At 41.2% G+C, this 23,475-nt stretch overlaps 1 protein-coding gene across 3 annotated transcripts; it reads right to left on the bottom strand.

The window, feature by feature from the left end:
• Nucleotides 1–690: 690 nt before the first annotated feature.
• als2b (alsin Rho guanine nucleotide exchange factor ALS2 b) lies at nt 691–22,875 on the bottom strand. Of its 3 annotated transcripts, none has more exons than XM_046860182.1 (35): nt 22,688–22,875; nt 21,798–21,853; nt 21,224–21,372; nt 20,041–21,122; nt 18,740–18,916; nt 18,430–18,598; nt 15,460–15,628; nt 15,094–15,190; nt 14,221–14,298; nt 13,526–13,726; nt 13,262–13,433; nt 12,772–12,961; nt 12,170–12,235; nt 11,880–12,042; nt 11,660–11,791; nt 10,895–11,023; nt 8,058–8,128; nt 7,902–7,968; nt 7,558–7,760; nt 7,416–7,481; nt 7,234–7,332; nt 6,672–6,836; nt 6,465–6,576; nt 6,300–6,377; nt 5,794–5,927; nt 5,534–5,698; nt 5,079–5,196; nt 4,844–5,001; nt 4,031–4,138; nt 3,626–3,802; nt 2,958–3,003; nt 2,803–2,864; nt 2,563–2,712; nt 2,021–2,117; nt 691–1,935 (listed from the first exon to the last, which is right to left on the bottom strand). In XM_046860182.1, the coding sequence occupies exons 2-35, from the start codon at nt 21,812–21,814 to the stop codon at nt 1,897–1,899; spliced, it is 5,106 nt and encodes a 1,701-aa protein (XP_046716138.1). In that variant the 5' UTR covers nt 21,815–21,853; nt 22,688–22,875; the 3' UTR covers nt 691–1,896. The 3 variants fall into 3 exon arrangements, with proteins under 3 accessions (XP_046716138.1, XP_046716127.1, XP_046716145.1); XM_046860171.1 differs by having other exon boundaries at nt 21,798–21,857; XM_046860189.1 differs by having other exon boundaries at nt 18,466–18,598; nt 21,798–21,857; nt 22,688–22,874.
• Between the last annotated feature and the right edge of the window lie 600 nt (nt 22,876–23,475).

The following is a 23,475-nucleotide window of genomic DNA, read 5'->3' on the forward strand; positions in this document are numbered from 1 at the left end:
AAAAATGTAAATTTTAATACAGAAATGCATTGCCATTTTGCATATTACATTTTGAAAATTGGAGTTTTATTTATTATTTATTTTATCAAGATTTATTTGTATCCGGATATCATAATGAAACCAGAGATGGTAAAAGTACACACATCCTTCACTCAAGTAGAAGTACAGATACTTTTAAAAGACTCTGGTATTTCAACTTGAGGGAAAAAGTGTGAAGAAGTAAAAAGTAGTCATTACTACTACCTGTTTTAGTGTCACGCTGGTGACTGAACCTCACATCATATTAAAACTTTAATACAAAAGAGTCTCAAATGTTCTCTAATGAATGTATCCAGGCTGAAAATCCACCATATAGAACACAAGCAGTGAAAAGATGATGATGATCAGGAATGTGTCTGATCTCAGTCATGTTCACATCACTGACTCCCTCTGTCTCATCCACGTTAACCCCAGACTTCTTATTGCCTTCTGCTTTGAGCTTTGAAAACGAGTCTACGTCTGTGGTGTGTAACCAAATAGATTAAACCAAATGAAAAAGTTTGAAAATTGAAAAAAAAGAGAAATCTACTTAAGTACAGTAACAAAGTATTTGTCCTTCATCACTTCCCACCTCCAAATAAAACCAATACCCCAATCACAATACACATACAACATGGTTCAAGATAAAACAAACACCAGAAACACAGATGATAAACATTCCATTAGCCACTTTATTGCCGCATGTAGGTACAAAGACAATTCTGGACAGAAAGTACCAACTGGACAAACCGTCACAATGTCCTGGAAAGACAACATTTACACACTCAAGTACTGGAGGAGACCAACACTGTCTGAAAATTCGGTCAAACCAACTGGAAGAAAAAAAATCATCCTCTGAAATACCAGTGTCTGAATTTTTGCTTCGCTCTAAGATTACACGAAATCCACGTCAGCATTGGTCCTTTAGTTTCTTCGGTAAGACGAGTGTCGACGTTGTAAATTATCCAGGTACGATGTACAGATCAACACTGCAACTGGACGTGTCGATCTCCAATAAATAAAACCTTGGTTATTAAAAACGATCGCGTTCGACATCGCGCTCAGTTCGGAATACTGTAAAAGCTATTGCTCTTTGCAACACACACACTCGTTCGGTCGTGCTTTCTTTCTCTTACACACACACAACACGATTGTCACACAAGGACCCCAAAAAAATCACAAAAAAATACATGTGCTTCTGTGAGAGAGTAGTGCGTTTATAGTACAGATGGTTAAAAAAATACCTAAAATGAACTGGACCGTGGCACAAGGGCTGCGAAACACTGGAAACACTTCCCAGTTTAACAAAAAAAAAATGTGTATACAATAAAAAAAAAAAATGTTTTTAAAAAAATTAACAAAAAATCAATGATATCCAACCAAAAAAAATGCCATGCATCTGATTGGCTGTTGGAGCAGCATGTGACCAGTTTTGTTGTTTTGGAGGAAAAGCAAAAATAATGGCACCTTTCATGGCGTCCATCATGTGCCTCAGAAACGAGCATGTTTTACATTCAAAAAATTATATTATATATTATATATAAATAAATAAAACTATTTATTTATATTATATATATATATATATATATATATATATATATATATATATATATATATATATATATATATATATATATAAACCTTCTCAAGGAAAGAAAACTGGATCCCTATAGAAATCCACAGAGATGAGATAAATGGTACAGTCTAAAAAAAAATTATAGTGAAAGAGATGAAAAAAGAAGACGACGGCACAAGAATGAGCAGGAAGAGGGGGGGTTTGCCTGTCCGGCTGCTGCATGGTGATATCTTGACCCGGCCCATGACCATCTCTCACGTTCTTCATGATAGTATGGGTCAGTCGGCTCATGGATGTCCTCCTTATGTGATCTTCTCATGCTGAATTTGATAATAACACGCCTGACCGGACAGAGAAACACGTTCAGGTGTAAAGTTGGAAAATTGGAATTCGGTGTGTGTGTGTGGTTTTTTTTGTGTGCGGTACCTTTAAAGTGGTGAACATGATGCCGTGCTCTCCGTGCTGCACACACGGGTCCATGAGGTCCTCTATCAGACTGACCTCTGACCCCAAGTTCCTTATTCTGTAGAGAAGAGAAAAAAAGAATATTAGGAACCTAGATGCAGCCGGTAGATGTTAGTGTATATATTTCAGAAAGTGTGTCTCTAATACACACGCAAGCATGTGTACAGATTAGGGTTGCAAAATCCCAGGAATTTCAATAACTGGAAACATTCCATGGGAATTAACAGGAATTAATGGGAATAAACTGGGAATTTATACAATTGCAGGTGAGCCTATAGCAGGGAACTTAAATGTATTAAAAAATCTTTTTTGACAAAATCCCATAAATTCCCCCGATAAAGTTCTTATGGAAATTTTCAGGAAACAATATTCTATAAATTTTCCGCCCCTTTGTAACACTAGTACAGATTTTACTGAAATCAATACATCAGACCAGAGTCACAAAGTTCTATTAATGATTAATACGATCAATGCAGGGTCGTGATAGAAGCTAAGTGTGTTACCGAGCACGGAGCACCACGTAGAGAAAAACGGGAAACAGATCATCCATAGACCACAGGAAGTTCTGTTTAAGTAAGCAAATAACTTCCTGGGTTATCTCCTCAAAAGTCATCTGGATGACCTGCAGCTTGTCTGATGGAGTGAAAGTTGTGCTGAAGGACAAAAAAAAAAAAAAGAAGACGTAAAAATTTGTGGAAGAAACTCTGAGGAAGTGGAGTTTTGGAGCTCACAGCATTTCTAACCTGATTTGTTGTAGTGTCTCCACAGCTGAAGCAAAACAGCCATCTTTAGTGCTGGGAAGGACCTACACACACAAACACACACAGGATATAGATAGATGGCAAATTTGCCTCACATCCACACACCCAGTAGGACAGAAATCATGCAAAATATCTACCTGTTGCTTTTCACCGTATGTTGTGATGTTCACAGGCCAGAATTTCCTACAACAGCAAAAAATGTTATGAAGTTATTAATAGCCATAGACAACAATAGGCAAATATAGTAATATGGTGTATGAATGTGTGTGTGTGTGTGTGTGTGTGTGTGTGTGTGTGTGTGTGTACATATATATATATATATTTTTTTCCCTTCACTTGAACTAGGGGACCTAAACCTGTTCCAGCATGACAATACCCCTGTGCACAAAGCCAGCTCCATGAAGACATACTATTTCTGCTATAGAGCTCTGACCTCAACCTTATTGAACATGATGAATGTGAACTCTGACTGGCCTCCTCACCTCACCTACTGTAGCTGACTTTACTAACACCCTTGTGGATAAATGGATCTCCAAAATCTCCACAAGCTCACTCCAAAATCTAGTGGAACATCTTCCCAAAAGAGCAGAATTGGGAAGTTAACGTGGAACGGGATACTCGAAAAGAAACACGCACCAATCTTATGCTCAGGTGTCCACAAACTTTTGGCCATAGTGTATATATTGCATATTCAACATTGCTAAAGATGAAGCTCAGTCTATATACGGATGTATATAGAGTTTTGTGTGTGTGTGTGTGTGTGTGTGTGTGTGTGTGTGTGTGTGTGTGTGTGTGTGTGTCTCACTGATGCACTCCGAGAAAGGCGAGAAGCGCGAGGTCGGGCTGCTTGTTGAGACGCAACACACAGTCCCAGTACACGTCGTCTTCTTTCTCCTTGTCCAGAGCGTACAGAGTGAAGAGAGGAGGGTAGAGACGTGGCAGCAGGACAGGCAGGAGCAGAGCTGAACTACTGACCACATGCCTGCGGAGGGAACGCTTCAATGGTGAGGTTTTTTTTTTCTGGCACAGGAATAAAAGTGACAAGACAAGCTGCCTGTTCTATTAACTTCAACACACAGAAGAAAAGAGACTCCGGTGAGGGAATCACCCTTTATATCCAGGATGATCGCAGGAACTCATTTGTTTTGCAGGTGAAAGGGATGATGTGTCGTTCTGTAAGGGGGAAAAAAATCCTGATTCCGATTCTCACCCTGGTTTTGGAGACTCGAGTTCGCTGCTAGTCGTCTTCGATTCCTTCTTTTCTTCTGGAGCCTCAAACAGCAACCCGCCTTCCTCTGGAAGATCAGGAAAAAGGAATCTACACACACACACACACACAGGTCAATGTATAGAAATCATATTGCAGTTGAAAAAAATCGGCATAAAAGTAAAAAAATGTGATGCATCGTTTTAAAAAAGTGTGCATAGTTTTACACATATTTGCATCTGTAAAAAATAAACTATTTATGTATATATATATAATTATTAGTGAGCTAATCTTTTATTATTTAGAAAGTGACCAATATTTGATATGAAGATCGATTTCTCCTCGCTAAACTGTTTCTCGAGCATATCTGTCTAGAATACAGATTAACATGGCAGAGGTAGAGCTGTAACTTCCGGGAGACATTGTATTGCATTGAATCACACTATTGTAAATCAAAGGGAACTCGGATGAATCGTAATGTGGGAATTGTGTCGCATCGCATCGGTAGCTGCTTCATATGTATCTTCAATGTATCGTATCGTTGGCTATGCTTTGAGATGTGAATCGCTTCGGCCTCAGTTATAGAGATGCACATCACTAATATATATGCATTCAGGCATCAAGAGGCAAAAAAGCCCCATTTGATTGAGATCAGATCATATTTAACATCTAACATGACAAAAATAATTTGGACAAAATGACTTCATATACTGCATACGTATTAATACATCATTTGAATTATTCTTAATCATTTCTGTAATACTCTAAAGTGACACCATTGTAACTCTATTTGCGGAACATGTCACACACACACACCTGACAATCTGAAAGATGCGACTGAGGTAGGATTTGATCTCGTTGACGGCCTGCTGCAGCAGCCTGCGGTTTGCTCCGACGCCCACGTACGTCATCCGGTACACTGCTACCAGCGTCTCCAACAACCGCCCCAGCGGGTGCAGCGGCGTGTCACACGCCTAGGAACACGTGTCAGATATCAGCTGTGTCACAGTACCGTTCTTCTGATCGTATTTAGGACAGTGACTGTACTGACCTTGATGAGGTAGCGGCGGATGATGTCGTATTTCTCCAGCGTAACAGGTCCGTCGTGCTGAGGAATGAACTCCAGACTCTCTAGAGTTTTACTATGGGAACGACTCAGCAGCTCAGGACTGTGACGCACACACACAGATGTGGTTTTGATGTATATACACACACACTGAATATTTATGTCTATGTAATACCCCTATGTTCAGTCTATTTGTAATAATGTAACTAATTATTAGTATTAATATGTGCAATAACCTGTTTTTTTTTTTTAAATTCCAAATTACATTTCATAGGATCAATAAAATATTCAGATTTGCATGAACATTTGCATAATTCACATAATTTGCATAATTACAACGGAGAGTTACAGAAAAACTGTCCAATACACACTCTAGCTGCTTCCCTGCATCTCAATAAGGTGCACAATTCATCCTTTCACCCTTCCGAGTCAGACTCTACCTCTCCATGTGCTGTCTCCTGTTAGTAGTGAGTGCTATAGCGATGTTGTCCCAGGCAGTCTTGGTGTCTCCTTGTCCTGTTGGGTCACATCCCATCTGGCTCCAGCACTCACCAAACACTGCCTTCCACTTCTCCTCAGGGTGCACGGAGAACCGACCCAGCTTACTGCTCACACACAAATATACACAGATCCAAATATTTCACACCATAACTGAAGTATTAGTGAAACAATAGTGAAAATAATAGTAAAACAGACATACAGAGCACGGCTCTTGTACTTGTCCGAGTCATACAGGTTGGGTTTGTAGTAGGACCCTGATATCTTCAGACCAGTTCCCCAAACACCACTGATGGAACCCTCAATGTAATCACCATTTGGCATCGTCAGTGTTCCCTGGGGAGAGGAAGAGGACAGGGGGGGGGATCAGGTATGAGGGTCTTGCTCTAGAGTAGGTACTTTTTTAAACCATATCAACTCCATAACAACATATTTGTGGTACATTGCAGAAGTTTGGCAGATGTTTCTTCAATTTCAAATGGTCTAAAGTTGTATGCAGGATATTTAATAGAAAGGTGATTTTTAAAACAATTAAAATAAAATGTAGTTAAATTCAATGAGTCGGCGTTACATGGACATCGGAAAATTAAAACGTGTTTAATTTTCGTATGACTTTTTTAAGCCTAAAAATGTTGATATACTTTTTAAGACCCTGCGGAAACCCTGTCAAAGGCCCTTCAGTGTAAGAGAGAAAGAGAGAGTGTCCACCTTCCCATTAAGAGTCCAATCTTCTGAGAAATCCCCCTCAAATGTGGTGTCGTCTTCTGAAAGTAAAACCCCCATCCCCTAAGAGTGTGGGAGAGCAAGAAAAGACAATCAGTAAGGTGAAAACAACAGCGTGTAACAATAAAAAAAACTATGTTCGGGTCTTACCATCATTTTATTGTTGCTAAAAGCGCCCTCGTAATAGAGACCAAACTGTGTGACGATCACGCCGTTCCCCTGCTTCTGATCATCCTGCCATATACCCATGTACTTCTCTCCTCTGATATCAACACACAAATTACTCACACAGCAGTAAAAAACACATCCCTCAGAGATACCAAGGGGGTTTAAATGCGAGCTACAACCTTCTCTCACCTCGTGATGTCGTCAAACACGCCGTAACCGGTCTTCTTGTCGTTCACCCACTGGCCGATGAACACGCTGGGGGAGGTGGAGTTAAGTTTGCCGGTGCGCAGCATGCCATGGCCGTGGCGCATGTTATCCTGAAACGAGCCCTCGTACACTTCTCCTGTGGCGTACCTACAACATTACACACACATATTACACAAAACCTGTAAATGGACCACTATGGAATTGTTCTGCAAACGTTCCACAGCATTCAATGTATCCAAAAAAAAAAAAAAAATTAATAATCCACTGTGCTAACTTTAAGTTTCTTTTTTATATCCCTGGCATTGTTGTGTATGCTTTCAAGTTTAATAAAAAAAATTGATGACACTGCGCTCAAAGGAGACTAAACAAACCTCTGGTCTGCCACTGAATTTGCGTTTAATGCGTGTAATTTTAACTATGTATTCGATACGAATACGTGTACTGTTACACCCCTAGTTTCTATCACATCACACCAACAGGTGTTTCACTCCTTAATAATAGCACCAGTTTCGTGCTGTGTGTTGAACTACACTGATCTCAGCACCTGAAGGTCCCGAATCCACACATCTTGCCATCCTTCCACTGGCCCTGGTAATGATCACTCTTATTAAGGGTCTTGTTCGGAACAATATAGTCACCAAACCTGGAAAAGAAATCAAATAAATCAATACTGTTTTATTTATGCTGACGTTTATTCATAAACATATTAAAGGATACGCAACCGACCCGTCCTCGAATCCGTTCTTAAATGTCCCGGTGTAAGTCCTTCCGTCTGGCCATTTTAACGTGCCCCTATAGCATAAAAGCAAGATATCAGCTCTTTCTCTACATGCATTATAAGCCCCACCCCTTTTCATGAGACACCCACCTCCAATGGGGTTTGCCTGCCACCCAGCGGCCTTCGTATAAGGCGTCCTTCAACCTGCTGTCCTTGTAGAAGGTGTAGGAGGCGGTACGGGAAATGGGCGGGTCCGCTCTCGATCCTGCTTCGGAGGTGGGAGGAGCTGAATTTGACCCCGCCCCACTCAGTGCCTGTTCTACTGCCTGATTTATGGCACGCAACCACTTCAACTGAAAGTAAATCACAGCCGAAAAAAAATAAATCAAGCATGTTACTACAGGAACTTATTGATGAGTACCAAAACTCACGGCATTCGTGGTGGCTTTATGTATCTAAGCAACCAAGATTATCCTCAATCAGCGGCATCTTACCTTTTCAGATGGCGAAGACGCCAGCAGCGTGAAGCTTTCCTCCGGCGACGTTAGTTTCAACCCGTACCTGTCTCACACAAGACATTTTATTACACCACACACACAGACACACACACATTCTATAGCAAAGGAGTAAAATTAAACCGTCTCACTCACAGTCCGGCGTTCTCATCAGACATCGGCTCCACCCACAGCGTAGTCAACGGGAAGACATGATGAGTGGAGAACTGAGGAAGAGGAAGGGCACAGGAAGAGTCGTTCATTAACACATTTCTAGAAAAGGAGTCTATACTGGTCAAATAAACTCTGTAAAAGGCAGAACATGCCAAAGGAAACAACCACAGGTGATTTGTCGTCATCGGCGGCATGCTGGTTTCATCGCAAACGTAAAATCTGGATAACACGCGAACGCACGAGCTGCACGGTACATCACGGGCTAACCATTATGTGATGCGATATGATACATATCACAACGCTGACGGATTCTGCATTCTGATTGGTCAGAAAGATTTGTGTTTTTATCTTTTACATTTATGGAAGTGTCAGAGGGGAAAGGAAACAAAAAACCTTGCTGGCGATTTGCAACTTTTAGCTTTACAATTATCATTATAATAATAATAAAACTATTAATAATTAATAACAGTAAATAATGATAAAATAATGTAGAAAACAGATAATATAACCGACAATATAAAAATTGTTCTTTGATTGATCCGAAATTGTTAATGTGAGCAATAACAATTATAACTGCTGAGATACAACAGGAATAAAACATGCTGGGGATGTATTTATATTTTCTTATTTCAATTTTAAAAGAAAAAAAGCAATCAACTTCTGCATTTTCACAATGCATTGATTTTCTGTATGTACTGTGCAGCGCTTGTGCACAGACACACACACACACACACACACACACACACACACACACACACACACACACACACACACTTACTTTATAAAACTCTGGCAGAAGCCTGCCAAAGAAATGACTAAAACTAGGATTGTGTCTGACAACTGAAATACAGATAAACACACTGTACTGCTGCATTCAGGGGTAGGAAAGGTGTGGAATGGGGCAGGCCAGGGTTGAGAGGGCAACTACAGGTACAGGGTAGGGCTTGGATCAGGCATTAGTGTGCCAGTGGCTCCGAAAAAAGACCTCCACAAGTCTAACTCAAACACAAAAACTCATGCTGATTATGATCTGTTAATAACAGAGACAAAATACAAATGTGGACAATGTCCCCCCACAGACGTTTCGGTGTGACTGAGCAACTTTTGGAAAAAAGATTTAATTCAATTTATCCGGATTAGTGTAGACGTAGCTTCAGTCATTACTATTGAGATGATAGCGTATCTGACATTAACACTGGAGACTCCTTCTGTAAATACACTATGTGGCCAAAAAGTATTGGGACACCTGTTTTTTTTCAGCCATATGAGGTTCTTACTCAAACTGTTACCACAAAGGTTGGAGGCCCAAAATGATATAGAATGTCTATGGATGCAGTAGAATAAAATTCTCCCTTTACCTGAACTAGGAGAGGCAAACGTGCTCTAGCATGACAACGCTCCTGTGCACAAAACCATCTCCACAAAGATAAGCTTTGCATGGGTTGGATTTGGTGGAGGATCTCCTGCTATAGATCTTTGACCTCAACCCTATTGAACGCCTTTGGGATTCATTTTTCACACTGTACCCCAGGACTCCTCACCTCACCTACATCAGTATCTGACGTAACTAACACCCTTGTGGTGGAATTAATCTCCACAAATCTAATCATATTAGTTCCATTAATACACTATATTTCCAAAAGTTTTCGCACACCTGGTTCGAGCATCGCATTTCACATTTAGTCATACTTTGCTCTTATAATTCCCTCCACTCTTCTGGGAAGATGTTCCACTAGATATTGGAGTGTGCTCATAGAGATTTGTTCCTCATTCACACACAAGGGTGTTAGTAAAGCTACTGATGCAGGTGAGGGTGAGGAGGTCTGTGGTGCAGTCAGTGTTCATATTCACCCCGAAGGTGTTGAGGTCAGAGCTCTATAGCAGTAGATCTTCCACTCCAACCCATGCAAAGCATATCTTAATGGAGTCTGCTTTGTGCACAGGTGCATTGTCATGCTGAAAAAGGTCAAGAGAAAAGAAAATTTCACGCTACTGCATCCGAAGACTTCCGATACAATTGTGTGCGATAACAGTTTGGGAAAGAGCCACATATGGCTGGGAAAGTCAGGTGTCCCAATTCTTTTGTTCAAATAATGTCGTCCAACAGTGTCAGAAAATATTATAATATATGTGTGGCAGCAGGGGCATGGCCAAGCATTGGTTTGTGAATGGAGGGCAGAGCTGGAGGAGACAACAGGTGTGTGATTCTCTTCCATGTCTCCTCAAGCTCCGCCTTCCATTCACAAACCGGTGCTTGGCCACGCCCATGCTGCCACAATATGGAATATAGACCAATAGATCTCAGTTATAAATGGGACAGTAAAGCACGTGTTGTGTCTCTTATTAATAGATCATGCAGTCAATATGTGTCATTAATTATGACCCTAATCTCTCGCCAAGGACGGAAAAGGACGCGTCTCGATCCTGGCATCATTCTAGCTTCATTTTCACAGTCTCATTTTTGACTGAAGAACACATCCCTGATCTCGAGCAGAGAGAGCGAGAAAAAGGCAGACTGCACTACAGTATCTATAGATAGCCCTGAGCCCAGCCCTGAACACTTTGGGGAAGCTGTGCTAGAGAAAAAAAAAAGATCTATATTTGTTTTCTTATGTTTTATTCATACTTACAAGCCCCTTAGAGGCAAACATTCCCTACCGGAACAGAAATAAAACATCAGACACTCAAATCTTTCTCAAGAGCATTAAAACATCAGATGTAGGGAAGCAAAGGCAAGAGCAGTGGTGAAAAAGCGAGGAAGAACAGGGCAAAAATAATAATAAAAACACGAGACGCACACACACAAGATCCTGAGGTACCTGAGCGTGAACGAGAGCATCGTTAAAGAGGATGAACCAGTTGACGGAGAAGCGGCCGGCGTTCTGCAGGCTCAGGGCTTTGTTGCTGCTCTCACACACCAAACGGCGAGACGGTTTACGCAGGGAGTCCTGAGAAAACAGTGTAAATGACACGGTGATGGGGGGAAAAAGTCTACTTTTACTCTGTAATAATACGAGGTGGTATCAAAAAACCTCTAGACTAGATTTGTAAGACGGCAACGAGTCGTTAAACATGCTCAACCCCCAAAAATGTTGAAACCATCCGGAAACTTGTGCATAACGATCGCCAGGGAACGATCCACGACGTTGCTGCCGTTGTCAGTGGATAATACGGAACAGCACAGGCAATCATCACGTGTGATTTAAACATGCGGCGTGTTGCTGCCCCCAGGAGCACAAGGAACACCGCGTCAAAGTCTGCCAAGAACTCCGTTGGTGTGCTGTGCATGACCCGTCCTTCATGTCCAGGATCATTACCAGTGAGGAAACTTGGGTATATGAGTACGACCATGAGAACAGTCTTCACAGTGGAAGAGCTCATTATCTTCAACCCAGGGGCCACACCGGTAATAGCGAGTTCTACTACCAGGTTTTAGGGCGTCTGAGGGAGGACATTCGGCGAAAGCAAACGGATCCGTGGATCGCTAGTCTCGAAACTTTTTAATACCACCTCGTATCTTATACAAGAAAATCCAGAGACGACTAATTTAATGTGATTTGAAGAAATATCGATCCCTAACTCACGGTCATCTTTCCAGGAAACGTCTTCCAGAAGTGCAGCGTGTACTCCGCCTCCTTCCTCTTCCTGTTAAGTTGAAGAGCCAGAGTGTCGTACTTCGAGCCGACCTCCTGCAGCTTCTGATGGTCCACACAGCTCTAAGATGCGTTTAGATACAACTATCAAATAATGTATTGCACAGTGTTATACAGTTATTATTAGGCAGGACATAATGCTGACACATACAGAATCGTAGCAGCACGCGAGTTTGAGCAGAAGGTGGCTGTACTCAGAGAGATGGCGGATGGGAAGGTAAAAGAGATGAGCCAGAATGTCTGCTAGGGTCGCGCCTTCTTCTGAACACTCGGACAGTTTCTGGAGCTTCTCGTAATTCTTCCTAAACACATCCCTATAAAGATATATCATACATTTTTCACATTTCTCTCAAAACTATAAAACATCTTAAAACCTACACACACACACACACACACACACACACACACACACACACACACACACAAGGTTGAGTGACTCACTGGCAAGGTTTTACAAGAGCCTGAAAGCTGCCCATGACCAGCATGTTTCCAACTGCAGCGGAGAACCTAGAGAGAGAAAGAGAGAGAGAGAGAAAATGTGAGAAAGTGAAAAAGAGTGGGTGAGAGAGAGGTAGATAGAGAGGAAAAAAAAATAGAGAGAGAGAGAGAGAGAGAGAGAGAGAGAGTGAGGGAGAATTATATAGAGAGAAACAGGGAGAAAGAGAGAAAGAAAGGCACAAAGAGAGGGAGAAAGTGGGAGTAAAAGGAGATAGTGAAGAAAATAGACAGAGTGAGAAAGAGAGAAGTAGAGAGCGAGAGGAGGAAGCAGGAAATAGATAGAAAGGTATAGAGAAAAGAGAGAGAGAGAAAAGAAAGAATGAGAGAAGGGGTATAGACAGAGAGAGGGAAAGAGAAAGAGGGGAACAGATAGACAGAGATAGAGTGAAAGAAAGAGAGACATAGTAAATTGTTGATCATTATTAGATTATTGATTCTGTCTGTGTTTTGTATTATCAGCATGTTACTGTGTTATAGTGTGTTATTATGACCACAGATGGTGTGTGTGTGTGTGTGTGTGTGTGTGTGTGTGTGTGTGTACTTGCTCAGAATATGTGTCCAGGAACAGATGTGCGTTGTCAACGAGAACCAGGCCTCTAAGATCATGTGATCGTCGCAGGACAAAGGTCAAGGCTGCTGAGTTCTGACCAGTCAGGTGTGACAGGCGGCTGAATCGACCAATCAGATTCTGGAGGAGGCCGGTGAAGGCGGGTCCGAGAGCAGAGCTTAGACAATCTACAGACGCCAAAAACATGTTATTAAGTGCAACAGAATTTTGAAAAATGAAAACACACACTCACATAAGGGCATGTGCATACACACACAGGTGTACACACACATACACAGACACACAAACAGATGCAAATAAAGATATGCAGATGCGCACACGCACATGCTCACTCACACGCAGACACACACAGTCAGACACATACAGATGCACACACAGACGCATTTACACAGACGCACAGTGTCACAGATTTACACACACACACACACACACACACACACACACACACACACACACACACACTATACCCAGTTTAAGCAGTGGCTGCAGAAGCACAATCTTGATGTTGGTCAGTTTGCAGTAGTACTTTCTCTCGGCTGCTGCCAGCTCGTGTAGGCTGGCGATTAAACCCACCAAGCTATGGTCAGACATCGCTGCACACAACTGTCCACCTGCACTCACAGTGCTCACGTAGCCCAGCTACACACACACACACACAAACCATTATAAAACTATATATTGACAATGTTTACTGAAAAATCCAGATCACAAGAATGTACAGTGCCACTAACGTTCATGCAGAAGGGCAGTAGTACAGGCTGCTGTGTGTAACCTCCGCTTTCCTCCAGAGCCGCCTCCGCCGATCCTTCCTTCACCTCTTTCACCTGCTGCCCGCTGTAGTAGAGGATTGGCTGAGGGCAGTCTCCATCAGCCAGTAAGAGAGTGTGATGCTGTCCTGCAGCGGCATCCCACACGCGAATCCCCTCCGACAGCTACAGACCCACAGAGAGGACAAACAGGGTTAGAACTGTACTGCCAATCGGTGAGCAATTTACCAAAAAAGAAAATATTCTGATGTCTAGATGGTTATAGTGTACCACTCTGACTGTCTTTTTTGTTGAAAAAGTTGGCTGATCAGTGGGTTTGTCAGTGAAATTGTCAGTGGGTTGCTTGGTGGGTTGGTCAGTGGGTTTGTTATTGATTAGAGGTTTTAAAATGTTATAAATGTTAGTCACATTTTAATAAACTTGACTGAAAATGTTGTGAGGTAAAGAAAGTGGTGAGGTAAAGAAAGTGGTGAGGTAAGACCATGAGAATGACCAGTTGTTCGATGGACATGCGCATGTAATGGTTTGAAAGAGTGAAGAGTTTTTGAAAACCTTCCAAATTTTTCTGAGCAATAGATAAGGCTGTAGACATGGAAAAACCATCATCTCACTGGTGTGTGTGTGTGTGTGTGTGTGTGTGTGTGTGTGTGTGTGTATACCTTGGCTGGATGAGGGACAGTGCTGGGGGATTCCATGTGCCCAAGTTGACCAAAGCTGTTACTGCCCCAGGAGTACACCTGTCCCACAACACACACCTTTAATACCCAATACACACTTTAAACACACATATAAAAAAGTCAAAATGGTAGGAAGATTTACTATCTAGCTCAAAGGATCAATTGTAAGGGAGTTTCACTGTCTGGTGTGCGCTGATCAGGAGATTGTACTCGCTCCAGTGTGTCAGTAAAAACACAGTATAGGATTAAAAAAACTCAAACTTTACTGGGTTTAGAATTGATCGTGTGTGATTCTTGCTGTCATCTGTTAACTGCTGTTCAGTAGATTGTGTGATTTCGAATGACCTGCTACTTCTCAGTGTTCTGGCCTCTTGATGGAGAACGGTGCACTGTGATGTCAGAGGTAACTTATCTTGAGTGGTAAACTGTGTATCGCTCCCTCTAGTGGTGAAACGCGTGGAACTACAACTAAATGGGACCCCTTTCCTACACCAATTCCTGGCAAATTAAAGTTAATCATTATAGAGATCATTACTAATATACCACCGTGCTGTTCAAATCTCAAAGAATGTCATTAGCTCTGACTGTTTCCCTGACTACAAATCATATCGCAAATACACACAATTAAATTTCACAATCGTTTCTATGGCAACAGCAAATTCATGCAGATCTAAATAATAAAACAATGCCTCGTGATACAAATGCCGACTTGTATCCCATGCACACTTTTTTAATCAATGCATCACAGTGTTAACATTTATGCCGAATCTTCCCACCCCTAATACACACACACACACACACACACACACACACACACACACACACACACACACACACACACACAAATGCACGCACCTGTGATTGGGCAGTCAGAGCGAGTGAATGGAAGGCACCTGCAGCCACTTGTACTACCTCTTTACCACTCAGACTTTTAATACAGAACGGCTGCATTCTAAAAAAGGAGATAAAGAGAAAGGTATGTCTATAATGAAAATAATGTATATTCCTAACAAATAACATCTGGCAACCAAGTTTATTTTTAATCACTTAATATTTGCTTCTCGTCTCTGTAACAAGATTAAGATTTCTACAATCTGTATATGGAACCGACCTAATAATCAAAAGCTTGAATAAGTGCGTGTGTCATTACCGAAGGTCATTTCCGAGCGTGTTTTGATATGGCGTACCATTATAAATCTAAAACGAATAATTGGTTCTTACCTGGAAAGGACGTCTCCATGCCCAAGCTGCCCTTCCTGGCCCCGCCCCCAGCTCCACACCTCCGTCTGCAGAGAGGGCAAGCGGGAGTCTGATTCTGCCACGCCAGCTGGGGTGAGGGCAACTGTGTGGTCACGTGTGCGACTCGTCCTCCGTAAGAGACGCGGGGACACTGAATGAGGAAATTGTTTGTTTTTACGATTAATAGCATGTCCTGAAGCGTTTTATTCCTCCAACATCACAGCAATTTACCAATTACAACTTTTCTAATTAATTGAATTAGGTGAAGTGAGGAGGCCTGGGGTGCAGTTAGCGTTCACTTCAATAGGGTTAAAGCTCTATAGCAGGAGATCTTCTACTTCAACCCATATAAAGCATATCTTCATGGAGCTAATTTTGATTGCCATCCTGGAGCAGTTTTGGGTCTCCGAGTTTAACAGAAGGGAAAACTTCATTCGACCGCCTCCAAAGAAGTCGTATACAATTGTGTGCCTTTAACTTTGTGGTAACAGTTTGGAAAAGAACCACATACGGCTGGAAAAGTCAGGTGTCCCAATACTTTTGCAATACTAAAATATGACTTGCAGCATGATTATTTATTACCGTTGCCAGATTTTGTATTTCTCACCCTCAGTAAGCCCAGTTTCCTATTTCAGCATCAAGCTATGTGCCAACCAGAAACAAAAAAAGAGCAGCTCAGCGTGTTCGCATGAATAATTCACCAACACGGGCTAGAAACAAATAACGTCCATAAAACGCGTGCACACACACACACACACGCACGCGCACACACGCGAATACGTACGCACAGACATGCGCACTGTCGGGCAAAAGCATGAATAGAACAGGGACACACACATACATACATACATACATACACACTATCAGGTGAAAGCATGAATAAGACATGGACACACACACACACACACACACACACACACACACACAGTCAGATGGAACAATTAATCGGACATGGACACACAACCACACACACACTCACAGACTGTCAAGTGGATGCATGAACAGAACAGGGACACACACACAAAACCACATACACACAAAACCACATACACACACTCACTGTCAGGTGGAAGCTAGAATAGGACAGGAACACACACACACACACACACACACACAAACAAACTATAAGGTGGAAGCTTGAATAGGACATGTACACACAAACACACTCACACACAAAACCACACACACACACATACACACTCTCTAACTGTCAGGTGAAAGCTTGAATAGTACAGGGACATAAACAAGCACAAGCACGTACACACAAACACACACAAACACACACTGCTGTCACGCTGTGCTTTGTTCCATCCCCGCAGAGGTCCATCTGTTGTTTGGGAAGAAGGTAAGAGGAGAAGACGAGAGAAAGTTAAATCTAAAAGTCATCATATGGTGATGAAGTGCAAACTGACCTCGCACTGGACAAAAAAACTCCAACCAGGTATAAAGTTGTATAAAAAATAGAAAGAAAAACTTGTGTAATTGTTGAAAAATTGCTGCGGAGCAATAAAAGTAGAAGAGGAATAAAATCTAAGCACCTCAGAACGAGCTGTTCCTGAAATTCTGCTTCATCACACCACCTCATCATGGATGTTTTTTCCACACACAAGGAGTGTGTTTTAATGTTTTCCGTAAATACACTCGTCGAACTCCTGGAATTGTTCTGACAGGATTTTTGTCTTCTTTCTGTGATTTATTTTTGTCTCCTGCTTTCACTTCTGCTTTTTTTTTTTTTTTTTTTATAATACAGCCACAGAGGACAGTCCTTAAGACTTTCAGTCAAATACAGTCAGGAATTATTAGTATAAGCAAACGTGCAAAAAATATTACTTTGTTATTAGTAATGTGGGAAACATTATGAATATTTTAATAATCAGTAGAGTAGGACTGAGTGATCCAAAAATGTAAATATTAGTACTGGTACAGTCCATTATATTTTTCTCTACTAAAACTGAAGAAAATTACAGTCTTGGAAGGAAAAATGTTTTTTTTTTTTTTTTTTTACATGCTGTTAGGTGCCAGAAATAAAGACAAAAGAGACATAAAAGACAGCCAGATAGATGACAGACAAACACTATATGGACAAAAATATTTGGACACTTGACTTTTCCAGTTTTTCTACCCACAATCTTTGAGGCTCACAATTGTATAGTTTGTCTTTGGATGTGGTAGCATTAAATTTTCAACTCTTAGATCCAAACCTGCTCCAGCATGACAATGGTCCTGTGCACAAATTGAGCTTCACGAAGATATGCTTCACATGGGTTGGATCTAGTGGAAGATCTCCTGCTATAAAGCTCTAAACCCTATTAAAGACCTTTGGGATAAATTGGAACACTGACTGCACCCCTTGTAGATGAATCAAAGCTCATAAATGTCCACAGGCACCTTCCAAAATCTAGTAGAACTTCTTCCCAAAAGAGAGGTAATTATAACAGCAAATAGGGATTACATGTGGAATAGGATCTTTATGGTCTGGTGTCCACATGTGCCCATATAGGACGGCTAGACAGACAGACAGACCTCAAACTATTCCTTAACCTTACAGTCAAATGACAGATAGATAGATAGATAGATAGATAGATAGATAGATAGATAGATAGATAGATAGATAGATAGATAGATAGATAGATAGATAGATAGATAGATAGATAGATAGATAGAGAGATAGAGAGATAGATAGACAGACAGACAGACAGACAGACAGACAGACCTCTAAAACTATTTCCTAACTATACAGAAATTTGATTATAGATAGATAGATAGATAGATAGATAGATAGATAGATAGATAGATAGATAGATAGATAGATAGACAGTCATATGATATATAGATAGATAGATAGATAGATAGATAGATAGATAGATAGATAGATAGATAGATAGATAGATAGATAGATAGATAGATAGATGCCACACATGCACACACACAAACAGGTGTGTGCAGACTTACGCATGTGGTGGTATAAGATATGGAGAGCGCATGTACCCTGTGAGAGCAAGCCGGGGAGCGAGAGGCGGCGACTCAGCCCCTCTGCCTCCTCTTCACGGATGTCCCCGAGACTTGAGCTTTTCTTGCCTTGTTTGTGCTCCTCCTGACGCACCCTCTCCTCTCCTGGACCCTGAACACACATAAACACACACACACACACACACACACACACACACACACACACAAAGTTCAGAAGAGGACTAAATAAACCGTACGCTTGCCGAATATTGATTATACAGTTTAAACACACTCTACAAATTCCTACACTCACCCAGTAGCTGATCATCTTCCTTAAAGAGATGGCCTCATACGTGGATGCGACTCGCTCCCCGACAGCCGATGCATACGAGACCACCAGGTTATTCAGGGCAGAGCCAATTGGGGTGACCGATTGTGCCACTGGGGTTGAGGGGTCCAAGGTAAAAACAACACCAGGCTCAGTGACAGGCTGTGAGGAAAGAGAGAGAAGAATTTTAAAGCATTTTTCTAAGTTATGGGAGTGTATTTCTCTGCTTTATATAACTGTGTGTCCAATATAACTTGTAAATATGAAGTAAAAATAAATGTTAACACCAGTGTGTGGTTAAAAATATTTTTTTTGCAATTGCAATTATTGCAATTCTCTTTCAGTTTCACTGAATGTGTGAGAAGAGCTGATAATGGCCTTGACCACTGACAAACTGATGACAATGCAAACAAGGTGCCTTTTTTTGCTGTTTGTTAAAGAAAGTGATGACACTTTTCTCCTGCTTTCTGCCTTCCAGTTCTATGCAACATACCAGAAAAAATAGCTGTACACTGAAATACACCAAGAAAGACTTGCTGTAGATCAAAGACAACAAGAAAGACTTGCTATCTACCAAAGACACCAAATAAAGATCTTCTGTAGACCAAAAACACAAAGTTGCGGAAGATCAAAGACAAACAGAAAAACTTGCTGTAGATCAAAAACACAAAAAGACATCTGTGGACCAAAAACACCAAGAAAGACTTGATGTAGACCAGGAATTTCACAACTTTCATAGTGATAAGGACCAGCAAAAAATGTTTTTAGTAGCCAAGAGAACATTCTTAAACTACCCTCAGAGAACAGTTAGAAGTGTTAAATAAAACAGTTATTAAAGAGATAGTTCACCCCCCACACACACACACACACACACACACACACACACACACAAAAAAATAAATAAAATTCTGTCATCATTTACTCGTACTTATGTTGTTCCAAGCCTGTATGAGTTTCTTTCTTCTGTTTCAACACGGTTTTCACTTTCAATTTCTCAGTTTCTTTTTACTCATTTTGCTGGTGCGCATAATCTACTACGTTTTAATTACTGTGGTGACCGCCAGAAACTAGCGCCCTCTCCTGGCTGGTGAATTAGATTTTAGACTGACATGGTCCTGTGCTGGACTTAAAGAAACTGTGGGCTGTATCTAGCCAATGGGCCAACAGTTTCCCATCCCTGCTGTAGGCCAAACACGCCAAGAAACACTTGTTATAGACCAAAAACATCAAGAAGAATTTGCTATAGACAAAAAACACCACAAACTAGAAAGCGTGCCGAGACTAACCTGAGCACATGGAGCAGTACTTGGTATCTTGAACTCTGCCTGCTCAGCCAACGTCTGTTCCGAAAGTCTCTTCAGATAATCTTTAAGCGCCTGTTCATCTGGATACTGAGTGGTTTTAGGTCCTGTCCCGGTCGACCCTTGAGTAATCTCAGAGTTCTCCGTCTCATGAGCTGCTGGCTCTGTGGCTGCTCCAAACACCTCACCATTAGTCACTGGATCCTGAGATTCTTTCAGGTCTTTGGACACTGACCCAACAACTGCTTCCCTTGCAATCTGAACCTGATTCAGAGCTTCAGAAACAGGAAGAGGAGCTTGAGAAGGACTAGACGTGGAAGGAAAGGTGGACTTGGGGCTATGGGTATGCATCATTAAAACCGGTTCTGACGGAGAACTTTTCATCTTTCCCATTGAATTTCCTTGGGCTAAGCCGTGTTCCAGGGCAGATTTGTTGTCATCTTCTTCAAGTTCCACCCCGAGGGGGCAGTAGTGGTTGTCTGAGATGATGACATGATCCTCCTTGTCAGTCATTGTGTAAAGCGATTGATTGCACTGCCCGCATTTGTCTTCTGGAGGTCTTCGTGAGTCTTGAGGAGGAGGTGAGCAGCGCACCAACGCAAGACAGTGAGAGGCTCCGCATGTCACCTGCAGCACATGCCTCCCGGATAGGTGCTCCACCTTCTGGGGTTTCCAGACAGGAAAAGACGTAGCGTTCAACCCCAACTGGCAGCCGCTTCCCCACGACCACACTTCATGTGCAACTGAAAGTGCCAAGGTGTGCTGTTCACCACATGCCAACTCCACTATCCTGACTGGACGAGGGGGGGTGGTCTCACAGGCCACCACACCCACAGGTGTGGGATTGGGGACGACCGAGAGTCCAGACAGTCCGCACTGGCCATAAGAATTGTCCCCCCACATGTGCACGGCTCCATCCTCCGTCAACGCCCCGTTGTGGAGCGTCCCCGCTGCCACGGCAACCACGTGCTTCTCGCTGAACCCCGCCTCCAATACGGGGTCTGTCGTTTTCATAAATGATGGGTTCTGTTTCCATGGTAAATCTCCAAAACTGTATACCTGCCCACCTGACCGTAAAACAGAAATCCATCAGTGTATGACACCATTTTTTACATTTATTCATTTAACACAAGTGTAATAAAAAAGTATTGTGCTAAAACCAGTTTACCATCTAGGAGCAGGACTCCGTGTTTTGCCCCGAGGGCCGCCTGGAGCACGGGTCGAGACAGGAGCACTTTTTCTGGAGTGACGCTATAGGAGTAGCCCCTCCATGTATGCAGCAATCCTCGCTCCTGAGAGCTTTCCTCCTCACCCAGACTGATCCCACACACACAAACACACATGAATAATTAGAATATTGAAAGTAAGAGATACTTAATGCATGTTACAAAGCACTGACACTGGAGAGTCCTTCGATGTAAATTTAATTAAATTTCATAATATAAACATTTTACTTCGCTGTTACTATAGCAACAACACCATCTTCAACCACATTAACATAATTCTTGCATTTGTACATATACAAGATCGCTACTAAAGAACAGAAAAACATCTCCAGTCTGAACGTCACTGTGTAAAAATGTAATATTTTACAATGTGCGATATTGAACGAGTCACAGCTAGACCTTGTGATGCCCCAGAGGCCAGCTCGAGTTATAATGAACCCTTTGTTGAACAAATGCACAAAGAAGGAAAAGAGAGAAGATGATCACTTTCAGGTGAAAATCATCTTCAGATCTCACCTCTTCAGCTTATCCATGTCGCCTCATTGCGGGTGAAGCAGCATGGTGGACTTAATCTGTCTGCCATACAGAATGGACAGGTGAAGATAGTTTAGGACAGAAGAATGAGTACATATGAGTATTTAAAATAAAAAAGTAAAAAGTAAAAAAAAAGTCTTAATAAATTATATTAATATTATATTATAATATTTATATACGGAGACAAATGTAAATTTTTTGGTATGTAAATATATATTTTTCTCTCTCTACAATTTTCTTTTCCTTTATTATTCTATTTTTATTAGATATTATTCATTTTTATTGTTCTTAAAAAAATATATATAAAAAATAAAAAAAAATATTTACCAGCAAAAACTCATTGTGATAAACATTGCGTTTGTACGTTTTGTACTTGTAACATTATTATAATTATTATTAACATTATTATTATTATTATTATTATTATTATTATTACAGTATTATCAACGACAAATGTAAGAATAATACAAATAAAATATACAAATAGATAAAGAAAACCTTAGTACCTCATCAGCATCTTTATAAGGTTCAGATTGTGAATAATTATCCAGATATTTGAAAATAAAATGATAAATAAATATTATTATTGCCAGTGAATGAATGTTCTAGTTGCCTAGACGGCTAACACGGCCCATTCCAAATAGATAATCCGTGCATATCTAGTGCACTATAAAGGCTGCACCGGTTCCCATTTAATACTGTATAAAGCGAGGACACTATGTAGGGAGTAAGGCGCCGTTTGGGACACGGCCGGTGTGATGACAGCGCCTTCGCCTATCAGAGACTAACCTGTGTACACGAGTGGGTCCAGCTGTGTGCGCGCGCGCGTGTTTGTATATAGGTGTATAAAAAACGGGACGTTGTAAACTTACCCCTCAGATGCCCCACACACGAGCAGGAGGAAGGGCTGCTTCTGCTGCTCCTCACTGTAAAGGGGTAAAAGGGGTAAAGCAAAGCTTCGCAGGATGTGTAACTCACCATACACCGCTGTTGTTGTGCGAAGCTGTCGGCTACGGCAAGTGGGAAGAGACAAAACGCGCGCGCGACGTTTAGGACTTCGCCCTTAAAAAAACAAACAAACAAAAAAAAAGCAAACAAACAAACAAAATGTATACAGTGTAGAAGCAGCAGTGTGGAGTCTTACTGTAATTATGACATATTTAAATATTAATAATAATAATAATAATAATAATAATAATAATAATGATGATTTGTTGGATTAAATGTTTCTATTTCTATTGTTTTTATTTTATTTATAAGGCTATTACTATTAATCAATAACAATGTTGTTTTTTTTGCTAATTTTTTTTTACTGGGCATGGACATATATGGATGATTTATGTTTTTTATTAGTTAAACACATCATAGAGCATGAAAACACAAATGTTTTAAATGATGGTGTTTTAAATCACGTACGTGACCAGGACACCCAACTGAACTATTGCTGTTTCCACACGGACGGTTTTAATTGCCAGATGTGTGCATCATGTGGATTTGGGTGCTTAAGACTTGGCCCATCAGTAAAACAAATGATGAGTGATTACAAATTATTATAATTAAATGTTTGTTTTTCTTTTATCTGAGTAAAGAAAGGATGTCGTGAATAAATGTGTGTTGCTTTGAAGGTTTTAATTTCTGCTTTACAGGACCATACACGCCT

This window comes from Silurus meridionalis, chromosome 1, assembly GCF_014805685.1.
Source record: "Silurus meridionalis isolate SWU-2019-XX chromosome 1, ASM1480568v1, whole genome shotgun sequence".
NCBI classification, from domain to species: domain Eukaryota; kingdom Metazoa; phylum Chordata; class Actinopteri; order Siluriformes; family Siluridae; genus Silurus; species Silurus meridionalis.

Bases quoted from the DNA above. Each gene is read 5' to 3' on its own strand.
- als2b (XM_046860182.1), bottom strand. The intron at 21,123-21,223 runs GTAAACTGGTTT...TTTTACGGTCAG, and splicing joins CGGAGTCCTGCTCCTAGATG to GTGGGCAGGTATACAGTTTT. The intron at 18,917-20,040 runs GTTAGTCTCGGC...CTTTCCTCACAG, and splicing joins GTACTGCTCCATGTGCTCAG to CCTGTCACTGAGCCTGGTGT.